At 32.4% G+C, this 23,000-nt stretch overlaps 2 protein-coding genes across 4 annotated transcripts; one reads left to right on the forward strand and one right to left on the reverse strand.

The window, feature by feature from the left end:
- Nucleotides 1-940: 940 nt before the first annotated feature.
- On the forward strand, nt 941-8,570 carry LOC144839369 (uncharacterized). The gene is made up of 6 exons (XM_078694684.1): nt 941-996; nt 1,662-2,039; nt 2,353-2,412; nt 2,945-3,328; nt 3,581-3,673; nt 4,346-8,570. Exons 1-6 carry the CDS (start codon nt 984-986, stop codon nt 7,435-7,437), a joined length of 4,020 nt encoding a protein of 1,339 aa, XP_078550810.1. The 5' UTR covers nt 941-983; the 3' UTR covers nt 7,438-8,570.
- Nucleotides 8,571-9,648: 1,078 nt separating this feature from the next.
- Nucleotides 9,649-22,821, reverse strand: LOC144840279 (protein HID1-like). 3 transcript variants are annotated; one of them, XR_013611888.1, is made up of 18 exons: nt 22,733-22,821; nt 22,032-22,181; nt 21,319-21,480; nt 21,014-21,118; nt 20,588-20,756; nt 19,849-20,132; nt 19,350-19,460; nt 18,937-19,111; nt 18,417-18,568; nt 18,176-18,254; nt 17,668-17,832; nt 17,086-17,310; nt 16,637-16,755; nt 16,243-16,443; nt 15,893-15,984; nt 14,035-14,193; nt 13,173-13,336; nt 12,195-13,128 (listed from the first exon to the last, which is right to left on the reverse strand). XR_013611888.1 is itself a non-coding variant. In XM_078696043.1 (17 exons), exons 1-17 carry the CDS (start codon nt 22,796-22,798, stop codon nt 11,795-11,797), a joined length of 2,478 nt encoding a protein of 825 aa, XP_078552169.1. In that variant the 5' UTR covers nt 22,799-22,821; the 3' UTR covers nt 9,649-11,794. The 3 variants fall into 3 exon arrangements, 2 of the variants coding, with proteins under 2 accessions (XP_078552169.1, XP_078552168.1); XM_078696043.1 differs by lacking the exons at nt 12,195-13,128; nt 13,173-13,336 and adding an exon at nt 9,649-11,858; XM_078696042.1 differs by having other exon boundaries at nt 12,195-13,336.
- Between the last annotated feature and the right edge of the window lie 179 nt (nt 22,822-23,000).

Here is a 23,000-nt window from a genome sequence, read left to right on the forward strand (position 1 = left end):
TAATAAAATGCCCTGCAACTTTGTAACTACTTTATGACTAAGCCTATCAAGTTCCGGGTCCGGATGGATATTGTAAAATACGATGAAATGGAACTCAATTTTAATTTAGTGGCAGAAACAACATTTAGTATGAAATTAAGGCTGTTGCCCGGGCCACAAGGGAAACACCCCTGGGTCCGCCCCTGGCTATAATAAGCATTGAATTTGCCTTCTCACCCAAATTGTGCTTTTTTTGGGGGGCTTGTAACTTGAACGCAAAACAAAATACCGAGTGAATGATCAAACAATCGGCGGTGGTTCCGCACACAGAGCATGCGCATCTAACATACAGCGGCAACAAATGTTATCGTGAGGAGGAGGAAAAAAGTACGATCGTTTTGTTCAATCGTAGCATGCTGCATGAGAGTGTTTTTCCGGCCAATTAGAGGTGCCATTTATCATGAATTTTATGTACGAGAGTACCATTTCCGGCCATCAAGGGGTGTCACTAAATTCGCCTCAGACCCCACCCGCGGCGCAGTGACCCAAATACTTATTGTCCGAACCCCCCCTTGACAGATCCTGGCTACGGCCCTGGCATTGTCATTTTATAAGTAATTTGCCTTTGTATTTATATATAAATCAAGGTATCTATAAATCATAATGACATTTTAGTTTTGATGCAATATAGGTATATATTGTGAAATTGATCTTTAAAAATGAAACTAAGTTTTTGTTTTTTTCTACACTTGACAAAAAAAAATGTGATGTGCCCATATATGGACATGATGATGTCATATCACTACCATATTTGGGTATATCACTACTATATTTGGGCACATCATACCTTTTTTGTCAAACTAGTTTGATAGAGTAGACAGAGCTTTAGGATATTAAATAAATTCATTGATATAATTGCAAATATTTAGCTAATATTTAATATGTCTTTTGAAGCGTTAGTCATTTTTGCTTTCAGAAAATAAACCAGAAATTGTAGTGACAACATGGCAAAATCAGGTATAGTATTTAAAAAAGGTTATCAGTTCTTTACGAATACGAAACGAATATTATTATTATTATTATTATTATTATTATTATCATTTTCTCAAATATGTATGTTAAAGATGTTGTCCCCCAAAAACATTAATGATGAATATTGATAAAAAAAGACATTGAATAGGCCATTTTGCAGCTTTTTAATAAAGTTTTTTTAAAAAATAAATAAAAACCATGTTTTCACTTATAAAAAGACAAAATAAACGGTTAAATTTGATTATTTTATTTAGGTAAATTGGTTTTTTTTCAATCCAATTTTTGGAAAAAAAAAGTGAATAACTATTATGTGACATTAAAATGGCATATTCAACAAAAACATTTAAGGACAATATATATTACATTGTCCCCCTAAAAAAATAGATTTTCAAATTTTTTGTTGAATATGCCATTTTAATGTCATGTAATATTTATTCACTTTGACCAAAAACTGGATCGAAAAAAAAAATTGTAATTTAAAGCAAAAAAAGAAGGGTTATGGTTAAAATTCACCGTTTCATAATTGTTTTGGTTTTTTACAGTAATAATAACTTTATTAAACTGCAAAATGGTCTATTTAAAGTCTGATTGTATTAATCTTCATTTTTCATGTTTTTGGGGGACAATGTATCTTAAATGAATTCTTTCAGAACATGACTATGATTTTTACATCATAAGTAACGATAGAGAGTGGGAAAAGAAAACTTTACAAGACCTTCAAAATGAAAATCCAGAAGTGAAATGTCTAAGCAGAAAGAGAAAAAATGAAAAATTTAAAATCAAATATCTGATAGAACCGATGAGTAGATGCAAGAAGATTTTAGTTGGGTTTACATCGCATTTATCAGAGGACAAGTTTAGTGCAGTAGGAGCTATTGAGAAACTGTTGGATAACAAGACCCTTAAACAAGAAAGGTTACTTGCTGTAAAAATAACCAATGATGCCGTGGTACCACAAGCACTGGAAACATTACAAGTGTTAAATGGTTGGGAAGGAGATATATGCCAACAGATTATCAAAATCTATGGTAAAGTAAAAATACAGTGGAAATCTTCTGTAAATGTTCCTTCGTTCAATTTTTTCTTGTATCTTAAAAGTTTTTCTTATTTGCCAGCTGCAAAAATAGTATCAGTATCAGGGGAGTGTAACCGTTTTTGGGACCTCTACTACTAGATTTAGTTCTAATGTTTATTTTTCACTGTAATGATCAGTTTTTGTATAGAAGAGTTTACCCGGTATTAAGAAGAAATACCACCTGTACATAAATAATTAAAAACAGGACGTGTGACAATAGATTAAGGTATAGTAAACATAATAGTAATAATGGTTATTATTAACAGAGAAATCAAAGGACTGTTGTTCATCCTCAGAAGAAGGATTGCAAAAATGTGTTGAAACAGGTGAGCTAAATTCAGAAATCATTTTGATATTTATAGAAAATATTAGTTTAAATTGAATTAAAACAAACATTTATAGACTACTTTAGATTGACCAGGTCATGCGATAGACAATTTTTTTTTGGTTATTAATCTTTTGAACAGAGAATTCAAAAATGTGTTAAAACAAAAGCAGGCAAGTTATTTGCAAATGTAGGCCTACTATCTATGCATGTTATAAAATAGACACTTTCAGTTTCTGTGTTGATAATATTTGTAATAAATAATATAATTGAATTGATAATGCTGTACATCAACATTTATAGTTGCTAATTTGTGGCATAATAATTACAAATAACGAATGTTTACAAGTTGGATGGGAAGAATATTTTCATGAGGTAAAAGATTGATAAAAATGAGGCAATCGAATTGAAGTAAATGGTCAGCCAAATCAACAAATTCAAATTATTCATTATTTTTTATTCTATTAATCCAACGTTTTCATCTTGAAATGAATTGGCATAGATACTGATCCAAGCGAATTTTTTAATTTCAGTGAATAACTATGATTTTTATATAATAAGCGAAAATAAAGAGTGGGAAAATAAAGTTTTACAAGATCTACAAAGGATAAAACCAAACGTTACATGTGTCACAAGAAAAGATGGAAAACCTGGACAACTTAAAATCGAAAGTATGATCAAACTTATGCACCAATGCAGGAAAGTTGTAGTGGGATTTGGAGCAGAATCCATGAATAACCAGGTCAAGTATGTTGTGGCAACAGCTATTCAGAAAATGTTAGACAACAACACATTAGATCAGGCAAAGGTGATTCCAGTGAAAATAACCAGAGATGCTGTAATACCACCCTGTTTGGAAGCATTTCAAGAGATCAATGTTTGGGAAGAAGATTTAAGTCAAAAGCTGATAAATCAACGTATGTTTGAAATAACAATTTGTACATCTATGCCCTATTGTTTTTCTGTTTTTTTGTTGTTTTTTTTGCTTTTTTCGCTTTCCACACCATAATTGTTCAAACAAAATTGGCTGCATAAAAAATTTTGTTTCACAGATTGATAGTAAATAAACTTCTAATTATTCTTCTTTATAAACTAGACAGATTAATGTGAAGAACATTATGATGAATGATAATGAAACACAAAATCAGTTTTCTTTATTTATTACACAGTTGAATTGGAAACTATCTGTGTGTCTAAAAAGAATGTCCTGACTAAGAGTAAAGAAGAACAAAGATTTCAAAAAGACCTTAATTCAGACACAGGTGAGTAATACGTTTGCATATATACATTTACCAATTTTACAATTCAATTTCAATTAAATTCAAGAATGTTTTTTAAAAAAGAAATAAAACATTTTAAAATAGATTTAAATCTTAACCTTTTGGTGTCCAAATCAATAGAATGATTATTAGAACTTACAGTCAAAACATTTCATTAGGATGATGAATGAGTGTAGTGAGCTATATATTGTATAAAGTTGACAGTTTTGGAGAGCTGTGGTAAAAAAGTATGCAGGATGGCCTCTCCTTCTATCAGTAAAAATCTAGTGTACATACTTTACTCTACAGTTTACTGTAAATTAAGGTTCTCTGTGAAGTCTTTAAAATTTGTATTTGTTTTTATCTTGTATGTCTGCATGTATCTAATCTGTCCTAGTGACTAGTTTGAACATTTTTATATTGTGACTCTCTATAAAGTAACATTAAAAAAATTGTTGAAAATGTAAAACTTAAATTTAATATCATTTTCAATTTAAATGATGATATTACAATGTAGCCTACTACTTAATGAAATACTGCATATTCATTCTGAGTCAAAATAAAAACACTTATACATAGATATACATAAATTTGATCAAAAGTTATTAATCACAGTTTTATATATGGTATATTTTTTATAGATATTTACAATTAAATATATGTCTTTGTATTTAGAAAAGATAGAAGAATATTTGCTTAAAAGACAGAACGTATTGTGCAAAGTGGCCAGTCAATTTACACCAGCTATAATGAGAGCAAGATACAAAGTTGACATTTCACAGATGTTTACCGATTTGGAACTACTCAAAGAAAATGATAAAAAAGAAGCAAAACCAACAACATTAGAAGATGTTGCAGATATTATCAAATCAACACCAAATTGTAAAACACTTATAGAGGGCCAGGGTGGTATTGGGAAAACTACTATTTTAAGACGGTTAGCATCCAACTGGGCTACTGGCAAAATACTTTTTGAAGGTAAAATAGTATTTCTTTTAAATATAAGAGATTTAGAAAAAGATGATGACATTTTAGATCTCATCGAAAAACAAACGGATATGAAAGATTTTAGTAGACATACAAAACTTTCAAAAGATTCTTTAGTAGATTTTCTACTGATGCATGATGATAAAATTGTGTTGTTATTAGATGGGTTAGATGAATTAAGATTTAGTAACAAGAGCTTAATTCGTCTGTTTACAAAGGAAATAATGGAGAGGAGTACAGTGATACTTACATCAAGATCAGAGAACATAGATGAATTCATTAACAAGTGTAATGTACATGTAAAAGTTAAAGGGTTTAATAGCCAGAGCATAAAAGAGTATATTGTCAAACACTTCAGTTATTTTAGAAAACCGGAATTGGGAACATCTCTTGTAGATGAATTGGGGATTGATAGGTATACTTTGCCAAATACAGATACAGTATACTCAATGTGCAGAAGTCCAATGTTGCTCCTCTTAATCTGCCTTCTATGGGAAGAAAATCAATGTCTTCCTCATAATAAAGCCGACCTTTTCAAAGAAATATTTCGCTGTATTTTAAATCAGTTTAACAAACAACAAGAAAAATACAGAAAGATTTCTAAACTTGAAGATGCTCCAGAGGAGTATGTAAAGGCTATGATTTTGTTAGGAAAATACATGTATAAGAGCTTAAAAGTAAATCAACTTTCAATAGACAAACGTGATTTGAAAGATAACAAAGATATAGTTGACCTAGCCTTAAAACTTGGATTTGTTTATGAAGATGCACCAATTTCAAAATCTAACTTTGAAAGCATTTACATGCCTCCGCACAAATTGATAGTAGAGTCATTGGTAGGATTTTACTTGTCCAAATTATGTGAAAATGAAGGTATGGAAAATGAATGTATTGAAGGTGTAACACAATTACTTACACCATTGAATGATAATGAATGGGACGAAATAATGGAAAGTGAGCACTTAGCAATTGCAAGAGAGTTTGCAGTTGGTTTTCTTGGTGATAAAGCTGGTATATTTTTAAATCATTGGATTACAAATAATTTATCAAAATATCGCTCTCTACCAAAAAATTTGCAGTTGGTTAAAAAACAGCATGAGGATGCTGTACTCAAAACACTAATTGCTAAAATGAAATGTACTGAACTAAATCAACACATTGACAATATATCTGCCTCCATACGAATGTTTATTCATCATATTAGTCCAGGTACACATTGTGATGTCCATTTCATACATATAATTAGGAAACTTCATTCTATGGAATATATTGATGATACGTTATCTACATTTTGTAGTAATATGGCATTAGATGGCAAAGGAAGGGTAATTGCGCACCTTTTGAGCATTGATTCAAGTTGTGACAATGTTATGATTAAAAATCAATCAGGCCACCTAATGAATGATATGATTAAAGAGTGTTTAATTAGAGGTGGTCAATTAGTATTAAACGTGCTCAATATCTCCAACAATAATTTTGATAACATTGATGGTACTTTACTGGGTTCTTTTATGATTATGTCTCCTATGATGTGGTGGCTTAAAATGAGTAATTGCAATTTATCAGGTGATGTATTCAATGACATGATCAGAGAGTGTTCAAATAGAGGAGTTCAATTAGTATTAAAACAGCTAAGAATCAATGATAATAACCTCAGCAATGTTGATGGTTCTTTACTGGGTTCTTTTATGATTATGTCTCCTATGATGTGTTGGCTTAAAATGAGTAATTGCAATTTATCAGGTGATGTATTCAATGACATGATCAGAGAGTGTTCAAATAGAGGAGTTCAATTAGCATTAGAAAATCTAAGAATCCATGATAATAACCTCAGCAATGTTGATGGTTCTTTACTGGGTTCTTTGTTCATTTTGTCACCTGAGCTAAGGAAGTTTAAAATGAATAATTGCAAGCTATCAGGTGATGTAATGAATGATATGATCAGAGAGTGCTTAAATAGAGGAGTTCAATTACCATTAGCTAACCTGTTAATCAGTGATAATAATCTCAGTACCATTGATGGTTCTTTACTAAGTTCTTTATTCATTTTATTTTCTGAGCTAAGAGTACTTAAAATGAATAACTGCAAGCTATCAGGTGATGTAATGAATGATATGATCAGAGAGTGTTTGTATAGAGGAGTTCAATTACCATTAGCTGACCTGTTTATCAGTGATAATAATTTCAGCACCATTGATGGTTCTTTACTAAGTTCTTTGTTCATTTTCTTTTCTGGGCTAAGCGTACTTAAAATGAATAACTGCAAGCTATCAGGTGATGTAATGAATGATATGATCAGAGAGTGTTTGAATAGAGGAGTTCAATTACCAATAGCTGACCTGTTTATCAGTGATAATAATCTCAGCACCATTGATGGTTCTCTACTGAGTTCTTTATTCATTTTGTTTTCTGAGCTAAGTATGCTTGAAATGTGTAATTGCAATCTATCAGATGATGCAGTGAACTACATGATTAAAGAGTGTTCAAATAGAAGAGTTCAATTACCATTATTGGGCCTCAATATCAGTGGTAATAATCTCAGCAACATTGATGGTACTTTACTGGGTTCTTTACTAAATATGTCTCCTAAGCTAAAGAAGTTGGTAATGCAAAATTGCAATCTATCAGGTGATGTAATCAATCACATGATAAACATGGGCTCCTTAATGATTTTGTCCTTTAAGCTAAATGAGAAAATTGTAATGCATAATAATTGCATTCTACCAAGTGATGTAATCAATTGTTCATATTGTGGATTAGCCTTAGTGGCTCAATATTAGTGGTAATAATCTTAGCAACATAGATGGTACTTTGCTGGGTTCTTTGTTAAATTTATTTTCCGAGCTCTGGAAGCTTGAAATGCGTAACTGCAATTTATCAGGTGATGTAATGAATGACATGGCCAGAGAGTGTTCAAATGGAGAAGTTCAATTACAAATTCTCTATTTAAGTGATAATGATTTGAGCAACATTGATGATACTTTATTATGGTCTCTGATTATGTCTCCAAAACTGATGAAGCTGGAAATGAATAATTGTAACCTAACAGATGATGTAATGAATCAGATGACTAGAGAATGTACAGATAGAGGAACTACAGTACTATTTGACAATATTTTCTATGAAGACTAATGGCAAGCAAATACTGATCGTTCTTCTATGATAGAAGAGTTATTTGATGGTGTACAAACAATAAATCATTCATGAAAAATGATGATACCATTAACAGCAAATAAACATTTAAATCAGCAAACAAACAAAAAGACTTGTATCAGACAATGTTGCACAACTCAAAATACAACATTCATAAAAAAAATGATTACTTCAAGTAGTACAGCTTTTAAAGCTAACCTAGTCAAATAAAGTTGAATAAATAAATAGAATAAATATATCAAAGGTATTGAAATAAATACTATTAGCATTGGCTTGAAAGGTCAGGTCGGGGGATGTCATTCATATGGGGTACGACAGGGTATAACTCAAACTATGAAAAGGACATGCTAATATTAAATCTTAAAACATGACCTAAACCATGTAGTATACTCTGTAGATAAACCAAGAAGGAATTTTTTATAAAGCCCAGGAAAAATTCAATCAAAATCACAACCGTCATTATTAGGACAATCTGTATGGGAAGTTCCAGTGTAATCACTGCCAGTAAAAATGTAAAAAACTAAATTTTTTCTATTAAAAAAAATTCAGATGAAAGTGTGTGTACTGATTTGTGTTGTATTCAATTATGGTCCTAAATATATATACTGTATTTAAAGTATACATTGCCTGGTCTATAGAGCCTAATATAATGTTTTGTTTTAATTATATTTCAACAATTTGTATAAGTAAGATTATCTGTTATTTTTCATTCACGATTTGTCTTTTTTTTCTCATTTTCCTTTAACATCAGCCGATGTTCAACCTCAATTTATTGTCCAAAGAAATGTAAATTTCTTATTGTAGGCTACATTGTTTTTGTATTGTTTGTAGTTACACACTTTTTATTCATTTCTAAACTTCATAGACAAAAGTTAGAGTTAATTTTCCATTTAAAATAAAGAATTATCAATGTAATAATGTCCAATGTATTTAGTACATTTAAAAGTAATTGTAATTTACTGTTTTTGCTTAAAGTGCCTAAATGTTAATTTGTACATAAGGCAACAAGCTTCATAGTTAGCTTGCCATTGTAGTTTTTTTTAACAAGTGGTGGGTTTGTGGAACTTTGTTTTGTTGTAATTCAATAAAAGTCCATTGGACAGGATTTTGTATTATTGTTTGTAATATTTATTGCTTTGTGTGTGTTGTTTTTGTTAGCACTTAAAGGCGGATATTGACCACATAGACTCCATTACATTTCGGAGGCACTCTGGACCAGTGGCCATATTGACCAATCACACTTATGCAAGATATTTCCCTTAAATATTATTAAATATTAAGTATTGTACTAATAATAACTCAATAAATATTTTTTCCCTTAGTGTGAATGGATCCCATATTTACAAACAAATCTTTACAAAACTATACAAACAGTGAGTAACACTGGCCTTCCTCGAGCCACTATGGACACGTAACACTGGTCTTCCTCGAGCCACTATGGACACGTGAATGTTATGATGGCTCTCACTGCCAGATGTCTGTAGGTGCCCGCACTGTGGAATCCTGGTCATCATGTTAATTAATCTAATGTTCTTTGGTAGGTAACTAAAAATGGGAGTTATGTGAGCATTAATCTCAGTTGTGTTGCCATAAGCACTCCAAGCAAGTGACCTCAATTTACCATAACTCAAAGAAAGTATGTTAAAAAAATTGATGATTTTCCAGAACTGAAAGGAAATGTAGCATAGGCAACACACTGCTTCGTTTCAGTTCAGTTGTTTGAAAGTCGGCTTGCACTCTTGCACAACTATTGTAAGTAGTTGCTTTCAGATGAGTTGAGTTGTTTAATTCAGGTCAACAGGCCTACCTACACATAATGGCATTTAATAAATGGATTTTGGAAATACAAATTCATTAAATTAACATTTATTCAGCAATAAATAATACTAATCAGGTTTATTATTTATACATTTAAAGTAATTTAATAAATAAGCAAATAATAATAGAAGATAAACAGACAAAAACATCCCCATCACAGTAACCAACTTTCAAATTTGTGATTGTAGCAAATGATTAATGATTAAACCATATACACTGCCAGTAGAACAATAGCACCAAGTTCTTTCTCTAAGCTTTGCCATTGAATATTAGAGTTTTAGCCAAACAATAACTTAAATGTATTTACAAATTATCAAAAATAAAGTATTGAGAGACATAGATATTGATCCCAAAAGAACATCTGATAAATAGTATTATGTTTGTATCATGTTCCACCTTTTTTTAGGCCTTTCTATGGGCTTACATTGTAATGAATACTATTAAATAGAGTAAAATCACTTTAAAAACAAACTGTAGTAATTTCAACACTTTTTAAAAGTTATTATGATAAAAGTTATTGACACAGCTGGTAGTGTTCTAGCCTATTGTATGTAAGGTTAGAATTGATGTTCTTTTGATTTGTCCTGAAAAAGACATTCAAAATCTATATTATTTTCTATACATCCTCATCATTGACAAAATAAGTGATAAACTGCCACATATCAGCATAAAGGAGTTTTACATTATAAACTAAGGGATAAGTTACATATACCTACGAGTCACTAATACAATCCCGGTTTATGGGGCACATTATTAAATATTAGTCTACCTTTATGAGTCTGCGTAAATTTTGAATTTGCTCATTATCTTTATAAATATTGATACATGATTACCATCGTATACATAATGCAAATATATTTAAATAGTTATATTTGAATCCGACAAATCTATAACAACAAAACACCAATGTAGACATTTACAACAAAAAGTTGATAATGATAATCAATACTCAATTGAAAATACTAAATGCTATAATGATATGGGGTTATCTTTTAGGACAAGGTTTACTTTTTTAACTACAAATACTTTTCTAGATATAGAAAAGTAATTATTTTATTTTTATAGTATCAGACAGTATCTTCATACTTTTAATATTCTTATAATATTTCTTAATGTCTAATAGTATGTATTAAACACAAAGGTATATTTGGTAAAGCATGCTGGATAGAGGATAAAGCTAATTTTTAAGGATACATTTCTGGCATACTATCTATAATATATAACAAGTATGGTGCTTAACCTAATGGATGCTAAACATAGTACAACAGCCAAACCTATAAAGCATGAAAATTACTACAAATTGAGGGGTTTATAGTAGCACATCCATACTGTAATAGTATGCTAAGAAGTGATGACCTTCATAGATTGGTCTGTAACAAGTACACAAAACAACAAAACCAAACAAACACAGTAACAGTACATGCAGAATTTAAAAAAAAACATAATATAACATATTGGGTTTATGTAATGAACAATAATTACGTTAAGCTATTGGGATATTTATTGTGATTTGTGATCATGGACCTTTTATAGGCCCACGATAGTGTAGACAGAGCTTTACTTGTGAACTTTTGAATAACGATTATTTTATAAATAAAACAGGATTCTTTGATAACATTTCTGTTAATGTTTTTGTTTAATGAAGTGAAGTTATTTTTTAAAGGGTGCTTGGTTTTTCATACCAGAAACATTGGTTCAAACAAAAACAGTCTTTATATGAATGATATTTATAAAAAGAAGGAATAATATTGGCAATTATTACCATATTAATTTCTTTATGATTGTAATCTAATAGTAATGTGGGTATAAATATTTCATTGAGTAAAGACAAAAATAGGATGAACTAGCTAGAGTACTTATTGATAGTTTGGTTGTACAATGCAGCATCCAAAGACCACAAAGCAATACAGCAAAACATCTGCACATGCTCACAAACATATTGGTGTTGAGATAGCTTCCATTGACTATCACAACACCAATTCATTTTAAATAGATGTTCACTAACAGCTATGGCTTTATAGACTTGGATGCTGCATGATGCAATAAGAAAGTTTGAGATAAAACTAGAAGTAACATAAAACAAATTCACAATATATTTAGATTTGTTGTTGCAGATACTATATAAACATAGAATTGATGCATGAACAAGGAATAAAAATGAAAGTATTACACGCGTTGAATTTCAAAGAGTTTCACGTCAGTATCAAACCATATCGGGGGATCCAAGTTTCTGCTCAACAATTTAGATGTTGGAATAGAGAAAAATGAGAAAAAAAAGAATTTTTTGTTAATAGGTATACATTTATAATGACATCATTGAATAAATAGCTGAAAATAAAACAGTTAGGAAGGTTATATGTAGGCTAAAGTAGGTGGTGAAGTTTTTTTGTTAAATTTCAAGTTGTATTTTAATGAAATTAAAACATAATCTAAACATGGCTTGTTTTCATATAATTGTGGCTGATGAAAATAAAACAATCAGAAAAAAAAATGTTTTATTTTGTTTATTTAATTATTTCAACTAGAATGATACAATACAGCCAACATTGTCATAAAATGCCAGCAACATTTAAATAGGATTATATAATGTAAAATTACAGTAAAAACAAATCATATTATTATATTACAAAAGATCTAATATATTACATATTCCATTTGAACCAATAATTAAAATTATATACAATATTACAAATATTTAATACTCTTCATATCAAACATTTTGAAAAAAAACTGTTAATAAAAAGAATACCTAAATAAATAAAGTAAAATTGCAATTTTTTTTTAAAGTCATTCCAATCTGTGATGCCATATGAATTAATTATAAATCAAAATATAAATGACTTGTAAACTCAAGCCCAACAGCACTATTGCAGATTTGTTTCAGCAGCCATTCCTAATCCAATAGTCAATGCTTGGTACACAGTGTGAAAATGTCATCTTGAAGTATATTAGCAACTGATTTACTTAAGGCCAACTCAGACAGCACAACGAGGCCCGACTCGTCGGGAGAAAATTAAACGTGTTTAAAGTTTCCCCGACGATCTAAAAACTATGCACAACGCTATTTCAAGTCGACTTGTCTTGTCAGGATTCAACTCGGACAGCACCGATGAGTCAAGACTTTTTGTCGGGCATCGTTGTACGATGCCTTAAGAACATTAATAGCTAAATGTATTTTACCAATTGCACCAATAGATACATTTTTAATGTTTAATTTCCTGTTTTTAAATAAATAAATTTTATAACATTTATACTTTAATTTCACAGGTGTTTTGTTTAGCACATAAACCTGTTGAATGCTTTCAAATCTGTTTTATTCATTGATGTAACATGATTTTCAAAAAAATAATTAAAATTGTTTGATAAAAAAAAAGAAATTAGTATGAAAGTTATTGCTATTCATCAAATAACATTTATTAATATTCTATATGAATACAATTGGATACAACAGTCAAGACTATGCCTATATATAGGCATTGTATGACTATATATAGTCAAGACTATGTCTATATATAGGCATAGTATGACTATATATAGTCAAGACTATGCCTATATATAGGCATAGTATGACTATAGACATAAAATCAATTCATTCATCTGTATAATATTAATAGAATTGTTAAAAACTATATTCAACTAATATCTTTAACCCTTTGTACTTCAAACAGCTTGACGCCTGTGTCATACCAAATAGGGGGATCCACGTTCCTAAAAAGAAGTACATTACACACTCAAAAATTGAACAATTTAAAATTACAGGTCTCAGAATTAAACTTCTGTTTTATGGTGAATTACGATAAAAAGAGAAAAACAATGCAAGTAGCTCGCGTCAAATTTCTTCTCATGGAGTCTTTAGGTCTAACCTAGCTAGTAAATAATGACATGTACAAATATCATACGCTAGCTATAGGCATTGTCTGGCGTTGTCTAGTTGCTGTATTAATTGTCTTTCTTTTTTAGCAGAATATGTTAATAATACAAATTGGGGAAGACCCGGAATTTAAGTAAGTAACGGTTCTTCCATTTGTTTTGCTTTCGCGATCGATCGAAAGTGGGTGCATCCCAGAAGTGGGTGCATCCCAGAAGTGGGTGCATCCCAGAAGCAAAATGAAATAATATATTAATTATTAGAATTAACTAATATTTCCCATTTTTACCATTTAAATACAAAAAAATTATCGCAATAGGTCAATACATTATTTAAATTTACATAAAATGCAGTTTGTGACCTTAAATTAGATCGAAAAAATTAGGGAATGTGCCTTTAACTTAGCCTAAGTGTGATTGATGGATACGGCCACAGGTTCAAAACTCCTTTTTAACTTATGGAAAACAGGATAATGTCATCATCATTGGCAAACTTGGTACAAAACAATACAAATAATGTTATACATTGTTTTACTAACCTGAGATAAATGATCCCCCACATGTAGGTCCTAAACCACATCTGTGTGCCGCTGTTCGCCTGATATTTCCGTATCAATATCGGATGAGGAACCGGTAGAAGGCCGACAAGTGTACCATGCTGAAGAAATTTCAAAATTTCACTTTCATCTGTTAACCCCCTGTTAAAAAAGAAGAGAAAATGACTATATTAAGTTTCTTTGAAATGTCATTAAAGTTTTCCAACTACTCTCAACTAGTTAGCAACCGCCACAGCCTTCCTAAAAAAAACCTTTATGGTTTATTATACAGTTTGACAATCTTGCTACACACTATTACCATGTTGACAGCCACCCTTGAAGTGTGGTTCCCACTAGAGATGCAACGCAAGAACGTGGACGCAACACAGTTTGACAATCTTGCTACACACTATTACCATGTTGACAGCCACCCTTGAAGTGTGGTTCCCACTAGAGATGCAACGCAAGAACGTGGACGCAACACAATTTGACAATCTTGCTACACACTATTACCATGTTGACAGCCACCCTTTAGGTGTGGTTCCCACTAGAGATGCAACGCAAGAACGTGGACGCAACACAATTTGACAATCTTGCTACACACTATTACCATGTTGACAGCCACCCTTTAGGTGTGGTTCCCACTAGAGATGCAACGCAAGAACGTGGACGCAACACAATTTGACAATCTTGCTACACACTATTACAATGTTGACAGCCACCCTTTAAGTGTGGTTCCCACTAGAGATACAACGCAAGAACGTGGACGCAACACAATTTGACAATCTTGCTACACACTATTACCATGTTGACAGCCACCCTTTAAGTGTGGTTCCCACTAGAGATGCAACGCAAGAACATGGACGCAACACAATTTGACAATCTTGCTACACACTATTACCATGTTGACAGCCACCCTTTAGGTGTGGTTCCCACTAGAGATGCAACGCAAGAACATGGACGCAACACAATTTGACAATCTTGCTACACACTATTACCATGTTGACAGCCACCCTTTAAGTGTGGTTCCCACTAGAGATGCAACGCAAGAACGTGGACGCAACACAGTTTGACAATCTTGCTACACACTATTACCATGTTGACAGCCACCCTTGAAGTGTGGTTCCCACTAGAGATGCAACGCAAGAACGTGGACGCAACACAGTTTGACAATCTTGCTACACACTATTACCATGTTGACAGCCACCCTTTAAGTGTGGTTCCCACTAGAGATGCAACGCAAGAATGTGGACGCAACACAGTTTGACAATCTTGCTACACACTATTACCATGTTGACAGCCACCCTTTAAGTGTGGTTCCCACTAGAGATACAACGCAAGAACGTGGACGCAACACAGTTTGACAATCTTGCTACACACTATTACCATGTTGACAGCCACCCTTTAAGTTTGGTTCCCACTAGAGATGCAACGCAAGAACGTGGACGCAACACAGTTTGACAATCTTGCTACACACTATTACCATGTTGACAGCCACCCTTTAAGTTTGGTTCCCACTAGAGATGCAACGCAAGAACGTGGACGCAACACAGTTTGACAATCTTGCTACACACTATTACCATGTTGACAGCCACCCTTTAAGTTTGGTTCCCACTAGAGATGCAACGCAAGAACGTGGACGCAACACAAGCGGGTTGACCAATAATGATAAGCAACAGCTAAAATAATCAACCGCTTGTGATTGGTCAAATAACTTACTTTGCGTTACATCGTTGTGTTGACTCTAGTGGGAACTAAGCTTTAAATCTATCTTTAGCTAAATTACTGCATTTGAAAATTCCTGAAGGCCAGGATTGAGCTTCAAACCACACATAGGTATATACTGCATTTAGTAACTTACTTATCAATGCAGATTTTCTCAACTTGTGGTACAAGCACTTGCAACAGTCTCATGATGGTCTGAAGAGGCAGCTTCTGTTTCCATGTTTGTACCTAAGAACAAATAAACATATTTTGTATTATCATATCACCAATGTTACATATCACTGATTGAATTGAACAATTTATAGTGGATTTTGTAGAAGCTGAGATTGTTTGAAATGATTATGTTAAAAACAAAGCAGAGAGCAGTGTTTATTTTGCTTTGTGTATCAGCTGGACATGACTACAATTTAAAAAGAAGTTACTACTCTAAAGTAACTTTCTTTTTTATAATTAATTTCATCATTAGTAAGTAAATTAAAAACTTACCCATTCAGTTGTAGGCTTCCAGTCACCCATCGTAGTACCACTGGTTGTACTTGTTACAGAGGGCGCCCTTCTCACATGACTTGACTGCCCATCGTCAAGTGTCATAGACGCCAAGTTTCCTGCTAGAGCCGAGCCTGGTTTAATGGGTGAGGTCTTGCTATCATCAGCCACTGAACTCTCAGTGTCACTAACAGGGGCAGCCTGAAAAAAAGATTATATTTTAGGATTAAAATAAATGTTTAAAAACAAATAATTCTAGGGATTGCAGTTGGGTAAAAAAGCTATTGTTGGATAATGTTCTATATTTGTTTTATTTGGTCACAGACAAGCTTTCTATGGCGTTCTATTATGTTAATTTATATATAGATAAAAAGAAAATAAGTAAATCAAGTACCTGAGATGGTAAAGATGCTTGTTGTGATGTTGTAGGTTGGATTCCTTGAGCATTGCCAGCAGCCACCATGGCTTGCCCTGGGCCTGCTAGCTTGGATTTCTCAGTCATTGACTCAACACCTGCCAGTAATAATATAATAATTTAATTTTCTATACTGCTACTGACAAGACGACATCTGCCATCCAATAATATAATTTGCTTACTGTACTGCTACTGACGAGACGGCAAGCTAAAATGGTCTATTTACATACTTACAATGGCTTGCACATGGCCTAAAACTATTAATAGAGATTTGTCAAGAAATCAGGTGGTGGTGCTGATGTTATTTGCATACCATACCATTGAGAAAGCAAAACCAGTTACCAGCACAATAACAGTAACTATTTATTTCTAATTTATAGATTTAATATTTTGAAATTTTCCTTCGTAATAACACCTATATAGCATACCTGGAGTAGCAGCCAATGACGCCTTTAACGTCCCTGGTTCTGCATCTATAGGAGGTATAGCGCCCTCCATTGTCTGTGGTTCCTGCTCCGTTGAGGGTGTATGCGTCATTTTACGTCCTCGTTTAGCGAGTGCTTTATTGATTGATGATTGGTCAGTAGGCAAGTTAGCCAATTGGTGAAATACATTTCTTTTTCTAATGATTGTGTAAACTAAATTTGAGTTTCCTGTGAATAAAAAGAAAAAGTATAAGCAAACTGAAAACATCAATATATAGAAACTTATCCAGTAAAGGTTAGTAACATCTGAATAAGTAAAAAGAATATGTATTGATTGAAGGTTTGCATGGCGAAATCAAATGTTGATATAAAGTTTGTTCTGAACTAATATACGTGGTGTAACGCAAACTTTATATCACTTGATAGTTTGATTTAGTTCGCTTTTGGGAATCCTGTCTCTCTCTATTGTTTGTTATTTTTTTGTTATAAGTATATGAGACGAAATAAATGAAATGAAATGAAACATAAAAAGAATATCACAACAATTTATTAGGAAAAACAAAAACTAAAAAAAAATATATTTACCATCAAACTGGTATTGAATAATATTGTTGAACACCTCCAAGAGAAAGAAAACAAGATGGTGGTTTGCTGGGTTGGAGAAGAGAAACCAGGGAGTTGAGAAGGCTTCCAGCAGATGAAGCAACTTATTGGCCGATACCATTGACAGACTTTTTAGATACGGTGAAACTGGAACACAAACAACTTAATGTTAGTTAAATGATTTAAGCTCTGTCTGTTTGACAAAAAAAGTTTGATGTGCCCAAATATTGTAGTGATATACCCAAATGTGGTAGTGATATGACATCATCATGTCCATATATGGGCATATCACATTTTTTTTGTCATAAAAAGTTTGATAGTGTAGAGCATCTTTTAAAATAGAAGTAAGGGGTTACCCAGGCATTTTGGCCCTTGTCATTATTCATAGAGCACCAGGCTAACCAGTACAATCCCTTTGTTACTGAAACAACAAGATTTGTGGTCCCAATTGGGATGAAAGAGAATTAACTAACTAAGTACACATACTTACCATTGACAATAATTGTAAGGAGACAGTCAAACAATGGCTGCAGTCTTGGATGACCAGACGTAATGATCTTATGGAATACCTAGAAACAATGACAAACAAATAATGAAAACCACTACAAACATGGATGATTAGGTGGGAACATGAACGCTACTTGATCATACCAAGTACCGTTTTAAACGTACGATTAATCGGGAAAACACCTCACGACGTATTACAAATTATTATATCATTCCATACTTACAATAATGAGAAAATCAGCATGCGTGCCAGTGAATACAGGGATATCCATCGGAACCCGTACACTGTAGGGTTTGTTGAGACGGACACCAAAATTACGCTCTCCACTCAGCAAGAGTAGTATGAAAACACCTATGTGCATCAGACCAACTCTTGCTGTAAAAAAAAGAAAGAAAATGATTAGACAATTATCTGCTTATGTTTTCTGCCACATAATGTAATGTTCATGTTAGCTCAAAGAGTTTTTGAACATCGTATACTTTACATTAATTTTTGGCGCTTTTTTTTCTGTTGATTGTTCAGCTCTTAGAGGCGCCCTGCATTTTTCGCTTTATTTTAAATTTAACATCGTTATTGTAACAAGTTGAGGTTAATCATTTTTTTTGGGTCCATCTTGTAGTCCTCACCAGATAGACTAGATACTTTATACATCAATAATAATATACTGAATGGATGACTGGTTGGGAGCAGTACTGTAGCATTTGATATTTACAAATATGTGGAGTTAAGATTTAACCGCTTACATTGATCAGCTCTGGCATCATTCAAATGATAGAGGATTGGCACCAGAACATCCAGTACATCACTGCTTTTGAGCACATAAAAGAGAAACTTTTTGTTGTGGTCACACATCTTCCAGAAAAGAACCAGTAGCTCTTGGTGGAAGGCAACCTTCTTTGTGGAGCCTGGCAAATACGTCTGAAAGAAAAGGTTGCAGTATTATTGGCATTTGGTAAATACAAACATTAAATCAGTATACGAAGCTAACTCACGAAGAAATTGCAAATTTCCATTGAAAATCTTTTATGTAATATTATAATTAGTAATAAAATAAATAAATAATAAGATTGTATCAAGCCTACCAATTGCTGAGCATCCAAGACAGCTTGGGTGAGTAACCAAAAGGGTTTTATAGATACAATAATCAACTAATTACCTGTATTAAAGGATTGTTCAAAAGTCTTGTTAAACCGTGCAAAATAAAATAGAAGTCCTCTTCTCTGTGGATTCTGGATAAATAATTCACAAACAAGTTGTCTGGACCACTCTGCAATGAAAACATAAATCATGCTACAGGTCTTTGACATTATTCTATTCTCTATACTTGAGGGGAATTGTATAAATTGTGTGGGGAATATGGATACTGTATCATTGTTTGAGAATTGGTTGGGGTTTTTTTTGTGGGGATTTTTTTTGTTGGGGGTTGGATTAGAAAGGAAAGAATTGTTTTGCCAAACATGATTATTAAATTTTACTTTTTCCATTTATATGTGTACAGTTGTGGCTATTTACCGTTGTTTACCGGTGGTTAACAGAAATTACATGTCCGAAAGAGCCGTAGTTGCGGCTGTGTGACAGAGATACACTAAAAAGGTACATCATTAAATGATGCTGTAGTTCATAGTATCTTTGCATTTTAGCCACTCTAAACTCACCTCATGAGATCCCTCTAACGTAGCACCAGTACCCGTACCATCAACTGACACCGGTGATGCTGGTGGACCTTCATGGTCCAATGTCACACACAAAACCTGTGATGCCACCTCCACCAGTGGTTCTCGGTAATCTGCAAACATGAGATGGTTGTAAGGCACCCCATAACCAATAGGATCATAAGCACACACAACATTAAGTAGGGATGTGAAGAGTGGTAGAGCATGTCTGTTTTCAGCTGAGCAGAAATAGGATATCCATAAATTTGGCTGATTGTGTGCATCACCTGCAAAAAAGAATATTAATGAAAAATTGTATTATAAAAATATGCTTTTTAAAGATATATTTTCCCCCCTGAAAAAAATTTATTTTTACATTTATTTTGTTGAATATGCCAGTTTAATGTCACATGATAGTTATTCACTTTGAGCAAAAATTGGATTGAAAGAAACAATTATTTAGCTGAAAAAAATTTTAAAATAATCAAATTGACTGGAACAGGTTTTTGGTTGAATTTAACTGTTTATTTTGTCTTTATATAAGTGACAAACTTTTATAGTTTTTTTTCTATGAAAGTCTTTAACTTTATTAAAACTGCAAAATGACTTATTCAACGTCTTGTTTATGTTAACCTATATTTGCGGCAGTTCAGATCTCTTTACAGTACCATGTCTATTTAATAACGGCAAAGGATTTATATAGATTTTTGAACAAACTACTTTATATTTAGAATATACTTACTGATTGGTGGTAGATACATAGTTTCTGAAAAGCACGTAAGAAGCAGTTTAAGAAGTTCACATCGAATTAAGTCGTACTGGGCGTAACGAGGAGGTGTGTTGGCAAATCCGACGCCAGCTTCCCAAATATACTCACAGCTATCAATAGACTGAAGATCTTCATGATTATCCTGTAAATAGAAGACATATTAAACAATTACTGCAGCAGTATTCTGAAGTAACATATTTTTTGCCTTTTTTTTGAGTGGTCGGGTACCCAGCTTTGTTTTTGGCTGTTTGTGACTTTTTATATGGTACTTTTTTATATTTATATACTTTTTGGTTTGTAAAATGATTTGTTAATATCCAATCCTATATTTTCTTATATATTGATTGCAATAAAGATGATTATGATGAATACAGATGATTATGATGTATAGTTACTTACTGGTCCAGGTTTCTTATGAGAAGAGACGGTGAAATCTGGACAAAAGAGAAGATCTGACACAGAGTTGAGTAAAGACTGGGCTAGAGGCTGTGTTTCTTCATCACTCTATAATTGACAAATAACAAAATAAATCATAAAAATATTAATTCTATGGTTTGATTTGTCTTGCAATCAGATTCTGTAATGGAACTATTTTTAATGGAGTAAGTTTATTATAATTACTGCATTCAGAATTCTGTAATGGAACTATTTTTACAGAGTAACTTTATTTATAATTACTGCAGTAATATTACTGATATACTAACTGATTGTCCAGGCAGAGTAGACCAAAAAAACCCTCTCCAATCTGGATCTTCAAAGATGTATGGCAGAATTCGTGTGAGCAGTCTGACACAGTTGAGGACAATGTGTTGATCATTGGGAGATGAACAGCCAGACTCAGCTGCCGTTACAAGCTTCTCCACAGCCTGTGAAAAAGATCACAATAACAACAATTAATATAAAAACAATTTAAAGATGTAATGTCCCCAAAAAAAATGAAGATTAACTAAATCAGACTTTGAATAAGTTATTTTGTAGTTTTAATAAAGTTAATTACTTATACATAGAAAAAAAACGAAAACAAATAATGTTTCAATTATAAAATAACAAAATAAAAATAATAAATTCAACCAAAAACACTATTTCTTGCTTTAAATTAAAGTTTTTTCAGGTAAATAAATAGTTTTGATCCAAATGTTGGTCAATGTGGATAATCATTATGCGACATTAAAATGACATATTTCAACAAAACTTGTTTTAAGATTTATTTTTTAAGGGGACAATATACTGTATCTTGTATAGGGAAAATGGTTAGTGTTCAAAATTTGAAATGTTTTTATCTCGATATTTTTAGTGGTTTTTTTAAATTATGCATTTACTCTATCTATGTGTCATGTTTCATATATTTGCTCCAAGTGAGTTAAAGAATCTTATCTTATACTAAACACAATGTTTATTTCATTCCTTGAATGCTTACTTTATAGCATAATGTTGCCAAGTTTGTAGGTGATTCTTCTCTTAGAGCTCTGATCTCGGCGGCTGGTATCAAGGCAAACACATCACTTACACTTGCTACGGAATCTACCCAAAACTGATCCCAAAATGCATCATCACCAGCTTCAACAGGCTAGAGATCAAATGAACATTAACACAGAATGTTAATTTTTAAACAAGAATTTCTTGATTTTTAAATTAAGCTAAAAAAAGCTGTATTGTAATTGTACTTGGCTAGTTAATATTTTAATCCTGAATGTTTAGTATAATAAATAATAAATATTATAGTATAGAAATAGGCCTACTCCCTAGGCCTGTATCAGTTTTAAACTTAACTACTATTTTAAAATAGGCTTTTATAGAATTAGGTTTCTAGTTTAGGCAAATCAATTTGTTTACGAGTTTGCCTACCTACAAATAGACACGATAAATAAAACTCTACAACACTGGTCCTGGAATTTACACATACATTACAAAGGCCTTCTCTACTCTAGCCTACTACTCCTAAACTACTCAAGCCTACTAGGCCTATTCTACCACCACTGGACAGACACGTCACATCATCAACCCACGTCGTATAGGCTAGAGAGGTAATGTTTAATCAACCACATTACAGTCAATTTATCAAAATAATTTGTTACTATTTTCGGTTTAGATGACAGAAAAGATTGATATATTACTTACTTGAGTTTTTGTTGTAAGTTGAACAACAGCTTTTCGGAAATTTAGCTTTGAATCTGTACCTCCCATTTTCAATGCGAACAGATTGATGATTTTTGCGATGTTGTGAAAATATTAAAGGTTAACGATAGAGGGCTCTATCGTGTCGTATTAAATATAACCTTTGAACTTATTTACTAAATTAGGCAAAAAGAGGCGGTCCTTAGCTTGAATAGACCAATCAGATGTCTTAGCGGATGTAAAAACACATGTGCATAAATTACAACGGCCG

Source organism: Antedon bifida, chromosome 4 (assembly GCF_963402885.1).
Source record: "Antedon bifida chromosome 4, ecAntBifi1.1, whole genome shotgun sequence".
NCBI lineage: Eukaryota > Metazoa > Echinodermata > Crinoidea > Comatulida > Antedonidae > Antedon > Antedon bifida.